Raw genomic sequence first — 17,549 nt, forward strand, 5'->3', positions numbered from 1 at the left:
TGAAATCATGTTTTCTGGAGTTTTATTTGAGTTACAAAATATGAAGTGCCATCAGCAGACTCCACAGAGTTTGCCAACTTTCTTTGTGTTACAAGTATTTACATCAAAAAAAGTAAAGATCCATCTAAATTTCCACACTCTGCGTTCTCGCATGTCCTGGAGGTAAAGTCTCTGTTAAGTCGCCATTTTTCCACTGACGTTTAAATATTTAAAATATTTACAAAGTTCTGTACTGAAAGACCCCTCAGAATGAAGCTTGTTCGACGTGGAGGCCGGATGTGTAACCTCTTCAGTAGTGAGAAAAATAAGCAGAGTTGATGGAAATGAAGTAGCTGTTGAATGAACATGGTCCTCATCAGGGTCTCCAAAGATTTACAAGTTCATTCTTCCTCCGATAAAAGGCCGAGAAGAAGTCTGTACATAATTCATTTAAAATTACACGATGAAATGTCCCGTTAACCGTTGGAGCACAACAGCTTTAATAATGATCCTCCTGTGAAGAAATGAGTCAAAAAAAATAAACACCAATGAAAGATGCCACCCAGATAGTCACCAGTTTTTATGTTAGTTTTTTTTTTTTCTTCCTTCTTCAGCGCATCTCCAACACACTAGAATAAAACTTCAATAAATATAAATACAGCAGAAAAATGGTCAAGTAAGACTCATTCTGGTTTGATCCATCCCTGAGTGTTTTTTTTTTTCTGAGAAGGACAAATATACCAGACAGGAGTGACAAACAAAAGAAGACAAAAATATTATGTAAAAAAATCTAATGTTTAAGGTACATCCAAAAATGTTTTTTCTTTTTTCCCCCCTCCACTGGATCCAGGAACAGAAACATAAACTGGGACAAACGCCTCTGGTTTCCTGAGGCTCACGGGCGGGAGCGTCCAGTGACGGCAGGGGTCACAGGTCACACAGAGGTGATGACGATCATGAGGTGTGGCGAGATGCTGGAGATCCTGTTCAAAAGGTCGGGGGCCAGCTGAGACAAGTGGCTCTCGGAAAACTCACAGGGTGGGAAAATCTGGAGCACATAGGCGGGCTGGAAGAAAGAGAAACATCAAGACGTAAACGCTTTCCTGTGAATTCAGGAGATCAGTGCTGAGCCACACCAATAAAGGAAAACACAGATGATCTAAACATTCTCCCTATAAAGTATATTTCATTTACAAAACCACAATTTTCCCATCATTTTTTTTTTTAAAGCTGACCTATTGTGCTTCCTTGAATTGGTTAGTAGAGGTTTACAAGCTTCAGAAAAAAAACCCATTTCATGAACAAAATCAATCTTAGATAATCAGATTTCAGTTTGCTCAGTTTAAGATGAGATCGAGCCTTTTTAGAGCGTCTTGTCACTTTAAATCCTAATAAGCTGCTGTTGGACACGCCCCCAACTCAACATTTACACTCGTAAATGAAAATGGCTGCAAACAGATAAGCAATTATGCAACTGTATACACTTGAAAAGCAGAAGTGGAGCCTCCTGCACAACAACAAGAATGCAGCAAGTGGTTTCTGGATGGTAAGTCAAGAACAAAACGCTCGTCTTTTCCAGCATCCATTGTACAGCAGTAATACCAGCTGACCAAACGTGCTGGAGTTCCACTTGGGTTGCTAGGTAACGGTGCAGTCCCCGTCAAATGCAACTTAACAATTGGGAGATTTTTGAAACGGCTCGTTTCCAGACACCAAAAAACATTAATCTGGTGTTTTTTTTTTATGTGCTTTGTTTTTAGAAGCAGCCAAGACCAAATAGATGTATAAAGAAGTAAATGCAAAATGTAAATTTTACATAATAGGTCCTCTTCAAATAAGTCGTAAATGGCTGTAAAGCACTTTATCAGGTCCATGCAACCCCAAGGCACTGCATATTACACTACAATAAACCCAAACATTGAAGTCCTTCACAAATGTGTCAAGTCTCACCTGATTGGAACCTGGATTGGGGATATTGATGATACCAGCTGCCAGTTTTGCCTGCAGGTAGTTGATGAATGCAGCTTTAAGAGCTTGAGTTTGGTTTATGACATCGTCTTGATCTCGTCCACAAGGCAAAGCGAGGAGAAGACAGAAATCACTGTCACCCTGCAGAGAGACAACGCCAACATTTAGTCTCAACAAATATTCCTGTGCCACAAACTACTTCTGGTTATTTTTTTGTTGCTTTTTTGTCACATAACAGATAAACAATATCTGTGAAATTGATCAGCCTACCAGTCTATCAGCTACAAAGCTGATTCTATGACTTTGGATCCCAAGATCAGCAAGAGAACATAAAAAATTAAGTCAATGTTCTGTAAGGTGCCTATTCAAAGCCCAAGTTTAAATTTATTTGAGATGTGTGGCATGAGTTCAAAGTCCTTAATTGTAGCTGAATTAAAATGAGAGTTGATTAAGCAACCAGTTTGGTTATCACAGCTAAATAAAATTAGCATTTTATAACTACATCTTGTATTTACTCATTTTGACCAAGCAACTGAGAAGATTCGTTTGATCATCTGACACATTTAAGGGACAAAAAAGCATAAATAAGAAGTCTCTAAGGATTTTAATACCTCTTTTTATTGAACTGTAATCAAAAAATACAAGAAATTAAGCAGGAGTAAGACGAAACACAACATACCGTCATTCTTCTGGCTACACTCTCCAACTGAGAGGCCTCCAGTCTCATCCTCTGAACAATCCTGAGCAAAGCGCCTCCTTCTTGCAAAGGCAGCGATCGATGAGCCAGAGCTTTGTTTCCACAGACGAAATGCAGCTGAACAGCAGCTGTGTCGTTCTTCAGTGCCAGCAGGCCCTGCCACACTATTGGGTACTTCTGTTTCAATTACACAGAAATATGAAAGGGTGTCAGACGAACACTATTTTAGTTTTGACCAACAACTCCACCAACGAATGCAAACGTCCATCTTACCGTGAGCAACTGCACCATATTAACAGCCTGGGTCATCTTTCCACCTGGTTTCACCTGGAGTTCTGCACCCTTTAGATTAAAACAAAATCATTAGAAAAGACATAAAATGAGGGAAAACTACTGCTTCCCCTTTGCTACCTATATGTTCACTTTCAAATGTACTTGAGTTGATTCATCTTTAACTGAAGTATTCACTCTTAAAAAAAAAAAAAAGAGTACAGTATTTGATTAAAAAAAACATTTATATTTCATTTAAGCTTACGAAAAACAACCTTCTTTTGACTGTAAATATTTTCTGACCAAAACTCACATGGCGTAGTTTTAGATTCACTCTGCCAAAAACATAATCTGCTATTTAGCACCTTTTGCTACCCAATTATTAATCAAAGATACTCATGAGATAAGCCTGTATTGGCATTACGTTAACTTTTCAGATACAATATAGATTTAAAAACAGATAAATATAACTATAGAAGACAAAATATTACAAGGAATTTCTTTAGCTGCAGATAAATCCTTTGCTACAAATCATCAAGCGTTCACTAAGGGAATGCAGTTATTGCATTTTAGGAAATGAAATGTTCATTTTCCTATTTAAAAAAGAAATGTTTTGCATCTTATGCATTTTTCAATATTGTATAAAATGGTAGTTAATTATAGAATAATTAACTACTCTAATAATGTTTAGCTGCAGCCCTGAAGCGCAGTGAACTCACCATAGACGGAGTGACGTTCAACGGCGGCTGGTTGTGCCCAACAGGGGGATCCGGGATCTGAGAATGCATGCGGTTTGGGTACATTCCTGAGTACGACCCGCTGGGTCCCGGTGCCATCAGGGGAACCCGTTGTGGTGACGCAATAGCAGCGCCAGACTGCCGGATCGCCATTATTTCGTCCTTTTGAATTACAGGAGAGTGCGGCCTCTTTGCTTCCAGCGACTTTATGTCCTTCTCAGACACGCCTTTGGGCAACATGTGAGCTCTCGGAGATAAAGAAGGCGGCAGAGTTTCTTGAATGTGTCCAGAATGGGGGTCCAGTGTCAGACGCTCCCCCTGCTGGTGAAGGTGCACTCGCATATCTCTCTGAGCAATAAACGTTTCCATGTTAGTCCTCAAAGCTCCCCGAGTATCTGACGGCAGGGTGGCGGATGGTCTCCCAGCTTGGTGGAAGTGTCTGGATTCGTCTTGCTCGCCCTCGTGGCCCCGCAAAGAACCGTGGTTGACCTTGAGGACTTTGTCCCTGCTGACAGCCTGGGGGGAGGACGACCGCGGCTGCAGGGAACCAGACCACGGAGAGGCAAGCTGCTCGCTGTGGACGTAGTTCATCACAGACAGAGGTGGTGTGTTGACCCTGACCTCCCCCTGACCCAGATGACCCACTGTAATGGACTGGGAGATGCAGTGAGGAGACATTCGTCCCACACCTCCAGGCACGTTGTGAGGCGGCATAATGACAGACTGCTCTGGGTGGTGGACACCAGTGATATACTGCTGCATAGGGTTGAGAGCAGAGGATATCATTACAGGGATCCCCTTGGGTGAGGAGGGGCCAAGCGGCGAAGACACCTTGGTGAAAGGAGGATGAGAATGTCCTGACTTTCTCGGGGACCGTGGTTCCTGTTTGATGCTTCCAAGATGCGACGGACCTCTGTCACCAGTGGATGTGACAAAGCCCACATGGTTCCCAGGGGGAGATGGTAAATGGGGGCTTATAGCAGGGCTTACAGCGGAGGTCCAGCATGACTTAGCAACATCTGTACCATGAGGATCAACATTCTCCATCTTCTTTTGGTGTTTTAATTGCAGGTAGTCTTGGTGGTAACCCATTACCTGCTGGTTACCTTGTGGGAGACGCTTCACGACTCCTTGGGGCCCCGCCTGGTAAGCTGAATCCATCTTTTCTAAACTGCAGCTGCTGCTTTCCTGTTTAATTGAAGACAGAGCTGATTGGAGTTTACCAGGATGCCCATGATCAGTTTGTGAAGACCCCTTCTGATGTCCCGACTGAGAATGGCTGTAAACATCTTGCTTAATCTGGGGAATCGACACCAATTGCTGAGATTCAATGTCACCAGCTGTGGCTTGTGGGATTTGACTAATCTTGGCACTGATCCTCAGGGGTCCTTCTGTTTTCTGGCCTGAGTGGCTTAGCACCACCACTCCTTCTGACGTGTTTACTCGCAGACCAGAGCAAGACCCAGAACTGAACGAGGGGCCGTGGTAAGGTCCGCCATCGTCTTTGCTAGGCCTGTAGGCTGTTTTGGGCAGAGTCACATCCATGGAGGGATTTCCAATGATTAAATTAGGTTTTTCCTCAGACTCAGGGGGGTTGCAAACGCGACTAATAACAGAGGTTGCCGTAGAAGCAATTACAGAGATCACAGATTTAGTCTCTCCAGGTAACGTGGAGGGTGTTCGGACAATAGGTGGCACTGAATGAGTCTGTGTTTTACTCTCAGGAAGCGGGGATCTGTTGTGAAGAGCAGCTGTGATAGCAGGATTGCTTTCAGATGGATTCTGATCTCGGAGGCTGGGCAAATTGGTTGGAGCAGAACTTCCTCCTCCTGGGAGCGTAATTGTTTTCATGAGAATCTGCCTCAAGTCACTTGTGCCCTGATCTAGCTCTTTGCTGTTGGAGTCAGAAGTGGTCAACGGGTTTTCCTTGGCTGCTACTGACATTATATGTGCAGAGGTAACACATGGATCCTTAGACTGGTGTCGCCAGTCGGGTGGAGAAACAGGCGCTCGGCTGGTTTGAATGGACCTGATGTTGGGCCTGTTGGAAGCCAGAGAGGGAGAAACACACTCAGCTGGTAACTGTTGAGGCTTTGAGTATATGGGGCTCTTAGCCTGGGGGTGTGTGGGTTTCACAGCTTGTGTTTGCTCTTCCACAGGCGACGGTAACTCTGATTCTGCTGCCTTCACAACTGGAAGTTCAACCTCCGATTTCCAGGTCGTAGGAGTGATAACGGCAGCAGCTGCAGCAGATGGAGGCTTCTCAGCCACAATCGTTACATCAGAAGCTGGACTCTCAGCTAAAGGCACCGACAACTCCTCACTTAATTCTTCTTTCACGTCTTTTCGTGCATGCTTTAGGGCTTTAGGGCGTTTAGGTGTTTTGGGCCTTCTATTGTAACTCTTTTTGGGAGTACTTGGGAAGACGGGTTCCTCTTGCGGTGCGGTTTCAGGTTCAACCTTGACCGGTGGGACAAACTCCTGGACCTCAGGTTCTGAACAAACTTCTGTGCTAACTGGAGCGGCTGGGGTGAGAGGTACACTTACGTCTTCACCAGTTATTGAGTCAATGGCAGCCATCAGCTCTGTCTCACTGGCAGGATTACAAGGCTTTTCCTCCTCAGGGTCACTTTTTATCTCTGCAGGAGGGACAGGAGGAGTTGGTAGTTCTGTTGGAAAAGCCGGTTCGGTAAGTTTGGCGATATTCTCAACTGCCTGCTCCAATTCACGCTCCTGTAGGAAAGAGCTCTTTGAGGCGTCTACATCCTTCTTCTCTTTTTCTTCATTAGGGCACTCTTTGTTGGCAGTAGTGCACCTGGAAACGTGATCTTTGACCTCTTTGACATCTAGTATGACTTGGAGGTCCCTAAAAACATGAGGCTTTGGAGCGCCTGTTGGCTTGACTTTTCCTTTTATGATCTTCTCTTTCTCTGGGGCAAGTTTCTCCTCACCCAGCAGTGAATCCGTCTCTTTTCCATTCGATTTCCCCTCACATAACTTTTCATGAATGTCTTTGTCCAGTTCTGGGCCTTTCTTTACATCTGATTTTACTGAAGAATCTTTGCCCGAAGATGACGAATGTTGTGAAGACAAATCATCTGCTTCTGTAAAATGCATTACTTGATTCTCATCAGCTGCTTCAGTTTTGTCCCCTTTCTTAGAGCCTGGGACTGAGGGTATTGGATTTGAGGAACCCTTTGGGAGATAAGGGGACATTTTCCCCTTAGCTACTCTTGAAACCCGTTCGCCGCTCTCCGACTCATTTGAATCTGCATCCTTATCCATTTTTATTTTCTCTGTTTTTGGAGCTGAAACCTCTTCAACTGGTTTGCGGTTTTTGGGAGGACGCCCACGTTGTTTTGCTGGCGCTGGAGTCGGTGGTTCCGACTCGGTGCTGTGCTGCCCAACTTCTTTCTCTGTACCCCGCTTTCGTGCAGAGCGAGGTGACTCAGTTTCCTTGCCACGAGTTGGTGCATCGTCTTCCACTGGGGTTGCATAAACAGATTTTACATTTCTTCGAGTTCTTGCTCTACTTATCGGGATGCTCTGCTCTGAATGATCATGATCTGATCCGGGAGTTGGAGACTTGGCTGAGGACTTTGTTTCAGCTCTTGGGGATGAGCCACGCTTCAGCTTATCTTTGTCGATGCGCTCACTCTTCCGTGTAGCTTGTTTCTCAGAGACAGATGTTAAAGGAACTTGAGCAGGAGACTGCCTGCCTTTTTTAGTTTTAATTTCTTTTGTTTTATTTTCTTTTTGAAAGGAGACTGGCTCTTCAGTTGCATCACTATCAACAGAAATCTCTTCTTTACTCACTTCTTCAAGTTTCTTCTCTCCTTCTGACTCTACTGTGTTTTGACATGTGGAAAGAGGATCTTCTTTGATTAAATCTGCTTCTTCAGCAACACTGAGTTGTACTGGACTACTGGCTGTAGGCACTTCTGGTTGTGACATCTCAGGACTTGGGTCTGGCTCTGATCTGCTAACCAACTCTTCATGAGAACCAGGGTCATTTGTTTGTTCATCAATTAAAAGCTTTGCATCCTCTTCAAGAAATTCCAGCTTCTCCTCAGAAATGTTAGTTTCAGGAACAGTTTCAGGTGCAATTTCAGATTTTAAGGTCTCAGTTGGTGAACAGTGCATTGGTACATCTTCACTTTCTTTTACGTCTTCCTTTGTCTCCTCTTTTGTAAAAGACATAGATGGGCACACATCAGCGGGTGGAGTTGGTAGCACACATTTCTGGTCTGAAGAAGGTGTGTCTTTGCTTGCAGAGTGAGTAACAAGATTAGGAGTCAGTTTTGGTTCAGGAGCAACTTGTTCTACAGGACTGATGGGTTTGATTTCAGCTGCCACACTAGATTCTGGCATGTCATTAGACCGTAAATCTTGTTGTTCCTGCTCAGATGGTTTTTCCTCTTTATTTTCACTTGTACAAACTGTGTTTCCTTTATCCTCCTGCAGCTGCTGACCCTTGTTTTTTTGTTGTTGTAGTTGCGTGAGCTCCAGAAAACGGCTGTGAAAGAGGACAACTGGGCCGGTCTCAAGTTCTTCCTCTGCTCCTTGCTGAGTAGCTTGTTGGTTCAGCATGTGCTCCAACTCTTCGTATTTGCGCTCAAGGTGTTGAAGTCGTCTAGAGTCCAGCTCAAACACAGCACTATGAAGGAAGCGTGAAGCAAAAAGCTCTCTGCGTTCCTGTTCCTCCGGCTTGGGCTCTTCTTTCCTGTCATCCAGTTTGTCCTCAGATCCACTTCGTATCTTTTTCTTTTTCATGTACCAGGAAGGAGTAGGTCTTGGTGCTGATTCTACTTTCTCTGTGTCTTTCTGGCTTCGGAAATTCACAAAGTGGGAATCGTAATCTAAAAATGACCAGTTATCTTCACGAGAAGAGGACAGAGATTTTGCTCGTTCCAGTAGAGCTTTAGTATCAGGGGTGATGGTCTGGTCAAGTGCGAACGAGTAGAATTTGTTTCTTTCAAGGTGAGCCAGCTTTGGGTCTGAAAACCGATCAGGTCTCGGCCTCTCAGAAAAAGGCATAGAGGTGGAGGGAGCAGGAGAGAGGGGTTTGTTCTCTCTATCCTCTTCAGAGTCTGATCTCACTTCCCCAGGCTCCAAATCAGGCCAGAGGCCGAATTCTGAGGGCTTGCGGTTGTGAAGGTTTTTACCCACGCCTCTAGAAAAGTTCAGGTTGGGTAGCAGGTCCTGCTTAACTCTGCTCTCCCACCTCTTTTGTTGATCGTCTTCCCCAATATTAATGGGGGTGTTTGTCTTGTTCACCTGTGTGTTGTGGGTCCTTTTGACCAAAAGCTCAAGTTCTGGGTGAATCTTCTGATTGTTTCGACTTAACTCCTTCAGAGAGGCATCCATGAAGTCCCCATCAGCATGCTGAGAGAAAACCTGGTGTCCCGGAGAAGGGGTACTACTCCAGTCAGGGTCTTCACTTTTTTGTCTCCTATAGAAACGCTCTCTCTTTGTCCCGGGCTCGGCTTCGAACTGGTCAGACAGCTTGTGAGATGGAAAATTATCTGTGACATCCTCAGGTGGTTTACCAACTTCATGCACAAGACTACGATGTTCCAGGTCTTCACTTTCGTTTTTTTGCAGACTTTCTGCTTTTTTCAGTTTGTCAGACTCGCGCTGTTGCTGCATGTGTAAACGTCTGTTTTGCTCCATCTGCTTGCGGCAACTCTGAGAGAGATCAATGTCAACATGGTCTTCTTTAGTCTTGGCGTTTTTATTAATTTCAGCATTCTGACTGGGCTTGAATGCAACATTTTGTTCTTGCTCTCTTAAAATGCTTTGATCTGAATTTCCCTCTAGTGACACCCTTCTGGAGGAAGTGCTTCCTTGTTGTCGTTTTGACTCTGGCAGATCGGCAGAACCTTCGGATTTTTCTCTTTGTCCCCTGAGATCCTCTAGTCCATCCTTTTGAGTGACACTTTTTTCTGTTTTGAGTCGTGCATCTCGTCGCTGAGGATCTTTGTGTTTGTCTGCGTCTGGTTCTTTCACATATGTGGTACCGGAGCCAAAGTCTGATGACTGACTGCCATCCTCCTCCTCATGCCTGCTTCTTTTCTGACGAACAGCCTTGCCACCTAAATCCCCAAAGCGCCTTTTTCTTGCGGCGAGGCGATCTGAATCCACTGCTGAATCCTTCCCATCGTTTCCAATATCAGACTTAGGTTGTTTTTTAAGTTTGGGTTTTCCATCTAGCTCTGCAATGTCCCCTTTAGTCGTTTCAGTTTTTACAGAGTCTTGAGGAGCAGTTAACTGGTTTCCAGACAGAGCGTCTCCATCCACCTTAGATTTCGGTTTCTCATGAACATCTTGGTCTGATCCCCTTCCTCTTCCAGATCCTCCATCAAAAGCAGCATCCGGCTCCGTTTCTGGTATCTGGCTAGCCGGGGACTGACCCTTTGCTTTCCTTGATTTATTCTTTTCAGTCTTTTCTTTGTCAGTTTTATCTTTTCTTTTTGGACGTTTGATTTTCTCTGCCCCTGCCATGCGATCGGGCTGAGCGCTCTTCTCACTCTTTGCTGCGTGATCAAGCAAGGTCTTTTCAGATTTGTCCAAATGTGGAGGTGACATGGAGCTCACGCTGCCGCTCCTCTCTGAAGACTGGCTGTAAACACGCCGTTCTGAGTCTCTGGCAGCACGTTCGGATGGAGAAGGGGAAATTGTGGGAGTGACAGCTCTTCTTTGCGAAGGGCTCCACCTGCTGCGATCAGCCTCGAAACGCTCCCGCTCTCTTTCTCGCTCTCTTTGAATGTAGGTATATTTTCTGATGTCCTGCTCGAAGGGGTCTCGGTAATCCCTGTAGTCTCTTGGATCCTCATGATAACGTGGGTCGAAGTGTTCTCCCTGATAATGCTCCAGTTCAGGAAAACGCTCTCTGCTACGTGCGGCGTACTCTCTGCGAGCTTCCTCTGGATAAAGGCCAGTGGTTCTTATATTCTCATAGTAAGCTCTCTCTGCTGTAAACTCATGATAAGGAGGTCTGCGATCCTCTCTGTGAAATGAATAGAGGAGATTAGTAATCACTTCAGAAATGTTAAAATTACACACGTTTGTTTTTCTACATATTTACAAAAGGTTCATTTAAATTCCTTAAAATGCTAATGGAGCAATTAAATGAGGAAGGAAATAAACTTACCGTCGTTCTGGTGGAACTTCATAGAAGTCTCTAATGTCTTGTCCAGAGGCTTGCATTGAGCGGTAAAATGCATTCTGACTCTCCTGACTTGCAAAATCCACCTATAGATGAACAAATATACCAATTAAATACATAAATAAGTGACAGAAGGAAATTTTTTAAACATAAAGACATTTATGTATCTTTTTTTTTACCTTAATTTTATTACCACCGATCTTCCAGCCTTTGGTCTCCCGCACAGCTGCCTGAGCAAAATCCGTGTTGTTGTACAAGATGAGCGCCATCCCCTTTAGTCTATCAAATACGACCTGTGAAATTTACAAGCACACAGTTACAATCAGAAGAACTAAAATAAAGTCCAGAAATTCATAGAGAAGTTTTTTTTTTTTTTTTTTAAAAGAGGCTTACTTTAACTACGTGCCCGTAACGCATGAAATGCCGTGTGAGGTATTGCTCTGTGATGTTGGGGGCCAACCCATCAAGCCAAACACATGTAGTAGGTATACTCTTCCCAAAACCAAGCTGCAAAGAAATGTAGAGAAACAATTTTATAGACATAAACTGTAAATAATTCAACACAGAAAAGAAATGGTTCTTTCTTTACAGGGGATAAAAGTACTACCTTAAGCCTATTGTTCCCCAAATATTCTGCATCCATTTTCTTTATGGCCTTGCAAACGCTGCCAATATCAGAGTACTGGACAAAGGCATATTGAGGAATCCCATTTACTTTCTTGATGTCGATGTCCTTGAAAGGAAGAGACAAGTATTACAATAATGCTTACTGTAAGGTGGGAAACGTTAGTTTCACAGCATAAATCTGTGTGTGAACTTACAACAATTTCTCCAAAGCGCTGAAAAATGTCCAGGAGTTGCTGATAACTGGTGGTCTTTTCAAGGTTGCCTATAAACAGCGTCCTTGTAGCCTTGGGGTGGAACTCGTCAAGGCGTCCATCTAACGGTCTGTAGTCATTTTCATTCTCTGTTTCTGAGGGAAAGAAACAGGTTTCAGTCATACCAGCTACATTTAATCCAACTATCTTTGGAAGTTCAGTCATTTTAAATAATGTCCATCTCACAGCAAAGTATTAGAGCCAGACTAAGATTTTTTTATCTTTGTTCCCCTCCAGGGGGTCTTTTGTGGGCTCTACTATCCCTTATATAAACGTAGGCTGAAAGGGGGAAGGAAAAAGTTGTAAAATTACCAGAAAAAAGTTAAAAAGTTAATGAGGTGAAAGCTTTGACAGAGTTATCAAGGTCTGACATGTCCAGCTTGATTCCTTCAAAATAGACATTAGTTTATACAAACGTTAAAAAATCCTGCTACTGATAATAATTTGATGCTAATGTGATAAAGATTAAGTATGTCCTTATTGGTAAAACCGATACCATAATATGACCTGACAAGAGTTACAAAATTATTATTTATTCTATTAATATTATGACTTTATTCTGGTAATATTACAAGTTTATTCTTGTATTATTTCAACTTTGATTTTTTTTCTCTCGTATCACTAACTCTTTTCTCATAATATTAAAAATTTTTTCATACACTTTTATTCTCGTATTTTTAGAACTTTATTCTCTTAATAATTGTTATTATTGTATTTTTACAACTATTCTCGTAATATTACGATTTTCTTCTGGTAATATGGGTTTTTTTTTATTTCAACTTACTGTTGTGTGACTGTTCTTGTAATATACCTTTTTCTTGTAAGTTGACTATTCTCAAATTACGATTTATTTTCAATATTACAATGTTATTCTCGTAACATTGAGTTTATTCTTGTATTGTTACGTCTTTTTTCCGTATTATTATTATTACTATTCTCATTTCGATTTACTAACGTCAAAATGACTATTCTTCTATTACAACTTTTTTTTCTCGTACTACAATTTGATTCTCCTAATATGAGGTCACTATCCTGTTATTACAACTTTATTGACTTACTGTCAAATGACTTAAACCTTGTAATATGACTTTTTTCTTGTATTATGACTATTTATTCTCATAACTACATTTTTATTAGCCTGGTCCTAATGATTTGTTATCTGTCACCACTTACCTGGACCATTCCAGGCTGTAACCTCAATAAGCATGCCAAAGAACAGCTTTCCCTTGGAGACGCTGAGGGCTTTCTCTTGGTCCTCTTGCTGTCTGAAGAACACTAATCCATAGCGGTCCTCTGATGCGCCATGAATCTGCACTGAATTCACTTTCCCATATTTCTTGAATTCATGGAAGAGTCCATCTTTTAAACTTGTATCTGCAGAAGGAAAGTCAAACTGTCAGTCAAATCGCAAACAGAACTGTAAACACAGACTTTCCGAATATGGTGCTAAATTACAGATAAATCTTTTACAGGTCATTGTAGCCTGTGTTTAAGTCAAACTGGAACAGCCACCATATTTAGTGGCAGTTTTCTCTAATAAGAAATGGATGGAAAAACAGTGCTCAAGAGGCTGCCCTTCTCTTTCCAGGTACATAAACAAAGCTCTGGTATTTTGACCGGCTCAGACAAACATTCTTATTCTGTATTGAGTGTTGTCATTTCGTGGCTGAATCTTAAATGTTGTGTTTTGAAATGAAAATACAGATTACTTCAGTTATCCTATTCAATATTAACAGAAAATATAACTGTAGGGGAGTAAAAACTGAGAAAGAACATGGAAACATGGAGCACCCAACCAAAATGAAACTCCTTAACACTTTAGTCTTTCCAAAAAGTACTGCTCTCTTATCTGGGACAGACTTCTACCCTGATTATCTGTTTTGCACCAACTTCCAACAGTGAAAACAACAAGGGTAAAAGAATGGCCACAGACAAAAAGATCCTGGAAAAGGAGAAGGTCCCTGCAGTGGAAACACATTTTAAAATAATAATAGCACAATCCAAGTTTATTGTGCATGAAACCGACAATGCCCTAATAATACAAGCCACTGGTAATTTTAAACAATTAGAAAACTCAATTTTCTCCCAAACAAACTGGAATCCAGACGAATATTTGAGAAGATGTCTAATCAAACTAACCTGTGGAGCGCACAGGTAAGTTCTGCACTTTAATCCCAAAGCTTCTCCGAGGCTCTTCAGAGTCCATCACTAAACATGTCTGGGGAGCCGTGTGAGCAGCAGACGACTGAACGGAGCGGGCCCGGGAACCATCGCTGGAGCTGCTGTTTGAGTCGCTGCCAAACAGAGACAGAAAAAACACAAAAATCAGTAGGACAAACAAATGAATAAAGTCAATTGATAGGTAAAACGTTCAGATTTTAAGATGCATACCTGCCACTGCCTGTGCTGCTGGTGCTGCTGACAGAGTCGGAGCTTGAAGATCTGCTTTGAGATCTCGACCTTGGGCCTCTTCCGGGGGACAAAGGGGTTCTTTTAGGAGAATGAGGGGTTTTTGAGGTTTGCCCTGCAGTCCGCTGAGGAGACGGATGCCTCGACTGGGAGTAATAAATCCTTTTCGAGTCTTGGTATCACATAATTCCAAAGTCCAAAGATCCCATTAGGCGTGTTGGTAGAAATGTATGGCTTTTTTTTGTTTTTTTGTTTACAGTCATCCTGGTTCTTGGAGGTCGCACGCACAGGTACAGTACATCCACACCTTAGTATTCCAGATAAATGGCAACAATAAACCTAGCCACCGTACGATCCACATCACTCTGTCCATGATGAACTGCATCCACGACGTTCCAGCCTTCTTCATAATTCCTCAGATGAAGAATTATGGCAAAAACTTTGGAAGCCGGCCGTTTGGATCCGGGAGCGTTCTCTTTCTGCCTTCTGAATATAACTTCCACATTCGGGGCATAGCATCAGTAAAATAGTTACATTTTACTCTAAAGTAACTTGGAAAACTTGGGATATATTGCATTTGTTCAGTCTTTCATGTGATGTGTATTCTCTAAGTTCTTCCATCCAGTTGCTTAAAACTTAAAATCCAGAACAGGGTATATCCACATATTGGGAAAGGGAGTAGTCCAATAATCAAGCCTTGGGTCAAAAATGATAGGCCAGTGGCGGGACATTGATATACCTCAATAAATCCTTCAGGCAAAAAGTAAATCCTTCATATTTGGAATTTATCTCCAGCTTCAGGCAAATCCATGTATAAATCAGGGTTACATTCCATGTTGATTAAAAAACATATCCAAAATCTCCCCAAGGTAGTATCCCACATAATAAATCCACAGCTCACCAGGATATTCCTCTTGGATGTAAAATCCAAACCAGATGTAAAAAAAACACCTTGAAATATAGTTACCTTTGCAAATGATAGTGAAATTAATTTACTTAAATCCCATGGGCAAGGCGAGTCAGGTGTGATGAAGAGTGGAGTGATCTCTAGATTACCTTTGTGTGACCCTTGGAGGTACAGCTCCCTGATGAATAACCCCACTATGTGTACAGGTTTTACACTCAAATGAAACCTAGAGCACTCTGGATTTTTTTGAGGGACACCGTGTCCACTTACCCATCTATTCTCCGTTCAAAACGTCCCTCTCGGGTGTGTAGGGACACAGGTGGGCCAAACACTGGGCCAACTGTTCCCCTAGGGAATCCTGCAACGTCTCGACTGCTGGAGGGGGAGCTGTCTTCGAGGCCCCGCACAGCACTGGGGACTGACCCCGGCTCATTGTAGTCAGTCCGAAGGTCTCTGTCTCCCATCTTATTGACAGCATTGTGAGCCTTCTGTGCACTTTTGATATCCACAAAATCCACAAAGGCTGCAACACCGCCCTCTGACCCTCGCTTTCGCAGAACCTTGACGCTCTCCACGCGGCCATACCTGACAGGAAATTACAGACACAACAAAGAAGGAGTTACATTCAGAGTATCCAAAAATAGCCTACTGTCTTTCTGTATGGAACAAACTTGATATGCAAGAGCAGAGAAGGCAACACGATAGTCTCCACCACAGAGGGATTATCTAAAAAAGAATTAACTGCATTTTCTTTTTGTCTTTAACCAGTTTTAGATTACAAACAACCTAGCCAGTAAGATGGCACTTTGCGTTGTAAATACTGTTCAAACGCACTGAACTGATCAAAACAAAAAGACAATAGTAATTAAGTTGGCTCTAATGATATAATAACAAATTAATGCGCTTGTTACCTTTGGGGTAGTTTATTGATGACAATGGCCTTTAAATTACGATGCAAACAAAAACGATCAAAGATCAGTAAAGCAGTAAATACTGACGTCTATCAACCTTAAGTGAGGAAAACACAATGATTCGCGGTCTGTGAAGTTAATCCTACAGGACCACAATTTAAAGTAGTTTCAGTGACAGCAACCGACTTGAACGCTGTGCAGCTCAACAACTTGCTAACATTTGGTCCCGAGTCCTGAAAGCTCATTAAAATGATTTAGAGTTGGGCTTTTTAAAAATACTTCTCTGCGATATTAGTTTGGCAGCGAACGGAAAAGTCGCATTTGAGTGATCAAAATAACAAAAGTCCTCCACATCATAACGGTGGACCCTGGCTGTCTTTTGGCTTGCACAGATCACGAAAACCTGTCGACTTCCCACAAAATGGTTGGCTGGGTGGTAGCTCGCTGGCTAGCAGCTAACTGCCTTCTTGTGTTAGCAAAAGTTAGCGGAAGACTCTAAAATATCAACATGTACGCCTGGGCTAGTCTCTTTCGTTAAATATTTTTAAACAAATTCAAATGCGATGTAATAAAGCACACGCACCATCCAGAAAACCTCTCGAGGAGTAATAGTTAATAATGCTAACGTTAGCGGTGTTAGCAGGGCTAGCAGCGTAGCCTCGCATCGAGAAAAGGTTAGTGCTGCAGCCAGCGCGCGCAGCTCCGCAAACACGGTCTCTCGCTTGCGTAACGTACCTTTTAAAATGCTCCATTATTTTCTCCTCGCGAACATGTTCGGGTAAATTTCCCACCCAGAGGTGTCTGGTTTCCCGAACCATCTTGCGATCTTCTTTCCCCCTTCAAACACATATGATCTCGCACGTTTTTAATCCCCTGCCGGTCGGAGGTCCGCCTGAACAAAATGACCGACGGTTGATTCCGTGAACGATATGGGCCCGACCGCCTGCTCCCCGTGTAGCTTTAGCTGCTGACTGGCTGCTGCTGCTGCTGCTGCTGCTTCTGCTGCGTCCTCGATCAGAGCGCGTTCACGCGCACCGGGCTCGCTCCCGGTTGGTGGTTTCGGGTTGCAAGCCGCGTGCGTGAGTGACCCAGGCGCAGGCGTAAGCAACAGCGAGCACGCGGTTTTATGACGAAAACAAATCGATACAAGATTTTTGTGCGCGAGTGCAGAAAAATGTCTGTTTAGAGAAATCTACGTTACCGACAAGTAGAAGAAAATAAGAAAATATATACACAACATAAATAATTGAAATTTATATATATATTTGTATTTATACATATACTTAATTTCTGCATGATTTAATCATTGTTATTAGAGGTGGGAAGAGTAGTATTAGCATTTCTACTCAAGCAAAAGTAAAAGTAATTACTCAAATAAAGCTAAAAAATATATTTCGTAAAAAGGCTACTGAAGTACCCAGTAACTGATCAAAATATTAGAAATTTAATGTTTAAAAATTACATCAACAAAAATTTAGGTTATGTGAAAATTCTAGTATTTTAAAGCCCAAAACGGAAATAATTTATATGAATAATATAATTACAAAACAACAAAATTAGGCAAAGAAACTTTTTTCCAAATTAATTCATTCAAAGATAAAACTTATGGTACTTTATCAAAAACT

The 17,549-nt window shown here is 42.4% G+C and overlaps 1 protein-coding gene across 1 annotated transcript; it reads right to left on the bottom strand.

Annotated features, from left to right (window-relative positions):
• si:ch1073-335m2.2 (msx2-interacting protein) lies at positions 1-16,991 on the bottom strand. The gene is made up of 16 exons (XM_044121876.1): positions 16,660-16,991; positions 15,284-15,598; positions 15,163-15,191; positions 14,089-14,278; positions 13,837-13,991; positions 12,871-13,071; positions 11,641-11,792; positions 11,427-11,552; positions 11,213-11,326; positions 10,999-11,112; positions 10,805-10,905; positions 3,634-10,660; positions 2,918-2,986; positions 2,627-2,821; positions 1,930-2,088; positions 1-1,045 (listed from the first exon to the last, which is right to left on the bottom strand). Exons 1-16 carry the CDS (start codon positions 16,740-16,742, stop codon positions 914-916), a joined length of 9,162 nt encoding a protein of 3,053 aa, XP_043977811.1. The 5' UTR covers positions 16,743-16,991; the 3' UTR covers positions 1-913.
• Between the last annotated feature and the right edge of the window lie 558 nt (positions 16,992-17,549).

Source organism: Gambusia affinis, linkage group LG07 (genome assembly GCF_019740435.1).
Source record: "Gambusia affinis linkage group LG07, SWU_Gaff_1.0, whole genome shotgun sequence".
Taxonomy (NCBI): Eukaryota; Metazoa; Chordata; class Actinopteri; order Cyprinodontiformes; family Poeciliidae; genus Gambusia; species Gambusia affinis.